The sequence below is a fragment of the Gavialis gangeticus genome, unplaced genomic scaffold, assembly GCF_001723915.1.
Source record: "Gavialis gangeticus isolate Ggan-Ray unplaced genomic scaffold, GavGan_comp1, whole genome shotgun sequence".
Taxonomy (NCBI): Eukaryota; Metazoa; Chordata; order Crocodylia; family Gavialidae; genus Gavialis; species Gavialis gangeticus.
This window is the reverse complement of record NW_017729001.1, coordinates 26,091,024-26,094,997: the sequence shown is the minus strand read 5'-3', so window position 1 is coordinate 26,094,997 and position 3,974 is coordinate 26,091,024. Positions and strand designations below refer to the sequence as shown.

The 3,974-nt window shown below is 44.9% G+C and overlaps 1 protein-coding gene across 1 annotated transcript in view; it reads left to right on the top strand.

Annotated features, from left to right (window-relative positions):
• The window catches only part of LOC109290242 (transmembrane protein 132B-like), a 317,341-nt gene that overhangs the window by 241,722 nt on the left and 71,645 nt on the right, over positions 1–3,974 (top strand). The window contains exon 5 of the mRNA XM_019506646.1: positions 1,960–2,103. Within this exon, the coding sequence (XP_019362191.1) occupies positions 1,960–2,103 (144 nt within the window). The remainder of the gene's footprint in view (positions 1–1,959; positions 2,104–3,974) is intronic.

Genomic DNA, 3,974 nt, shown 5'->3' with positions numbered 1-3,974 from the left:
GCCCAAGCACCACGATCGCTCATAGAGCCGTGCCAGGGGCCCTGCAATAACCCCAGCTAGCTCCCTCAACACCCTGGGGTGGAGGGCATCCGGACCCGCTGACTTGAACGCGTCCAGCCCCTCCAGCTTGATCACCCTCAATGAGCATTCCTCCTCTATTACATTAAACTTCTGAGCTATACCTTACAGAGTATAGAGCAAAGAACATATCTCTCATACATATCTTGAACATATCAAAAACAACATTTCTTGATGCCTTACTCAGGGTAATACTTTTAAGTACATGCTTAAATCTCACTGAAGTCAAAGCTTCAAGTTAAGCTTGTGCTTTTAGTGGTGCCCTGAGCAGAGCTGGTCTCAAGCACACACTTAAGTGCTTTCCTGAAACCTGAATGATTGCAAAGCATTAACATGCTTGTTTATTGAGCACTACTGCTATCAGTATTTGAATTCATTTCATTCAAGCTGCTTTCTGTAGAAGTTGCCTGGTACTGATTAATAATACATCTTAGTTAAAAATACTTATTGGTCATTTCCAGATGCCTTTGACTTTTGGTCAATACCCATTGCTTCCCGTCAATCTAGCTAGCAGACAGAAGCAAGTGCTAGTGAATCTGCCTTTGCATGTCAATATCACATTTCTCACTAAAACCCAGTTCCACTTCTACTGATCCTAATTACAGACATTAAAGGAAGATTAGTTGGACAGCTACTTTTTTCATAGTTGCCAAACAATGATTACTTTTATGGAAGCAAAAAGTGGTGAGCAAATTGATTGAAAAGAAAAAAAAAATCCACTGCAACCCGTTTCTGAACCACTAAGACGAAACTCACAAGAAGACATTGATCATTCACCGCTGTACAAGTTTCTTGGCTCTGGTGGTAAGGGTTTCTCCTGTAGAAGCAAGTTCCTGAAAGGATTTTTGGAAGTTCTCCTTCAATATGCACTGCTACCACAGTAGCAGCTCATTTGGAGTAATTAATCAAACTGCATCCACGCCATGATATAGACGAAGGCTGTGTTAATGGAGTCATTAGCGTGCGGGCTCTGTGAATTCATTAGAGACGGAGATAAATGTGGCTTGATGGCCAGTAAAATGCCTCCAGGTGGGATTCTGATGGGGAAAGATTTGAAAATTTGCATTTGGCGTTCCATTGTTGTTAGCTCCACATCTCTTTCTAATTTGACACGAAAATGAAGGTTTCACTCACCATGCAATTAAGCCGACAAAATAGAAAACCATTGAACAGGCAAATCTTTTAAAGAGAATCTGGAAAATAGCATGTGTTGAAGTGGGGTGGGGAGGCCAGGAAACAGTGTACTAGTTATCTATATCTTCATCTACTGACATAACTTGGGGGAAAGGAAGTCGAGAAGGAATCATTATATCCCAGGGGTGGGGCATTATTTGGGCTGGCCGGCCACTTAGGAAGCTTTGGTGAGTTGTTGTGGGCTGGGGAAGGGGGCATGTATCCTATCCAGCCCAGGCCTGTCTGCACTGCACCTGTTGCAGGGTGTGTGGGGTCTCCGTACAGACCAGCTCAGGACCCCCACAGGCAGGGCATGCTCGGTTGGGTGGATGGGATGGGGATGCGGGGGAGTGGGGAGTGGTGTTTGGGAGCAGGAATAGCAGGCAGTGCCAGGGCTGCCAGGGCCCAGGGCAGAGCTGCAATCCGTTTCCCGCATAGCCCTGAAGCCTGTGAAGATTGTGACAAATGACCCTATCGTTTGCAAAGCAGAAGAGCCTTGCTTTCTTATACTGTGCTGGGGGTGTCAGTTGACATGCTTATAATTTGCTATTTTGAATAAGCAGAGGACTTGAGCACTACATGATTTTAAAGAACTGCCAGTCAAGGGTGAAAGTCAACAGGCATCTTCACTAATTGCCTGTAAGAGTTTCTCCATTATGTCCAGCAGTCAGGTTCATTGAACATCCATCCCCTTTTTTGTATGTGCAGGACACTGAAGTCCTCAACACAGCCATTCTGACGGGCAAGACGGTGTCTGTGCCAGTGAAGGTTGTTGCCGTAGAGGAGGATGGTTCAGTGATAGATGTTTCAGACTCCACTGAATGTAAATCAGCTGATGAAGACGTCATAAAGGTAAGGAGGGTAAAATAAGTCATGCTAAGGTTATGTGGGCATAGGTCACCATCATACTAGGCCCCAGAACAGGAAACAGCCACAGACCTGGGTCCTTGTGCTCTGTGTGGCAATATGAGCCCCTGCCTTTCTGGTCCTGGAGGTCTTGGCACAATGGTTTACTAACCACTAGTACAATAAGGTGTTGGGTTTCTGGAGGTGGTGCAAGCGTGCTTCTGCTTTGTAACATGGAGCTCAATTATGCAAGAGCTCTGTCTGTGGTGCAGCAGAGACAGAGGGGTGGGGAAAACAGATCTCAGGTTGAACCCTGAATGCATGGTCCTGCTCTTTCTTTGATCGCCAGAAATTTAGGCCATGCTTCAGGGACTCTGATTTTTATGTGGTCCTTATGCACCTGTTAGAAAACGAGTAGTAACATTCCAGGTTGGGACACAAGGTTGTCTGTACATAACTGACTGGTGGCATTTCCCACTCCAAGTCTCTCAGCAGTAATGTTGACCTGCACTAAACTACGAGGTAGCTTTATGATACATCTACGAATGATGGACAGAATTATTTTAAACGCTCTTTATCCTAAGAGCTATGACCTCCTAAACCACACTTTCCTTTCAAATATAGTTCCCATGACATTAAGCCCAGACACTGAGCTATAGACTCCTTGGGCACGTCCAGATGAGTGCGGTCGTGCGGTATGTGGCAAACACGTTTGCAGTGCCACATACCGGACAGTACAGAGTTCTCCATCCTGCAAGGGCATGCTGCCCGAGTGTGCACTACTCCGATTTTTCCCCACATTTTTTTTTTTGACTCCTGGATATCCAGGGGTCAAAAAAAAACCATGGAAAAAAAACTTGAAGCAGCACACATTCGGACAGCATGCGCCACTAAAAAGCAGAGTCAGGCCACTCGGAGCTGTGCTGAAGCTGCTGGCCAGGCTCTGCCCGGCAGGATCACCGTGGCTGCAGCTCCGGGAGGCCTGCAGGACCTCGGGTAAGGCTGCTGGGTCCAGCACAGTGCTGGCCCCAGCCTCCCCTACACCACCTGAGGCAATTTGCCACGGAACAAAGCACGCGTGGCACCAGTGTTCCCCAGGGACAAGAAGCAGCGGTGCAAGGTGTGCCACTGCTACTTGTCCCCGGGGAACCAAACGTTCATGCACACCTGGACGTGCCCTTTATGTATAACCTTTGCAACTCATTGATTAAATCTGCCACTGTTGCTACAGGAACAGTCATGCAGATAAATATTATTTAGCCTTAAAAAGATAATTATTGTCAAATAAGTATAAGCATAAATTTGTAAATTTAATGGTCTATTTTTGGTAATTCGTCAGCATCTGATTTTAAGTAGGGTGTCTTGCTTTGACTCCCTCTCTACCTCTGTGGTGTCCTGAAACAGTATTCTTGGAATAGCAGTCCTTTTTCTTTGCCTTGATTGCAGAGGCAATACTATAGAAGACAAGGTACTATACTTATCTCTTCTACAAATAGAGATCCTATGACCTAAGAACTTTAATACTAACTGCTTCTGTCCCCTTTCTGTCCCCTGGTCTTCTAGATCAGTGGTCTCCAAAGTGGGGTGCGCAAGACAGTCCATTGGGGCGTAGGAAGAAAATATTAGAACTTCTAGTTATATTTATTTTTTATCTAAAAAAATAAAAGACCGAAATTAAGCTTTACTAATATTTAATATACGGATTGACACTGGCGCCCTCACTCTGTCCGTATGTCAGATGGTACACGAGTAGTACATATATATAATTTATAAATAAATAAATATACATATATTGGGGGTGCATGCTCAAAAATTTTTTACTGATAGGGGTGCGCGATCAAAAAAGTTCGGAGACCACTGATCTAGTTATTAATTGC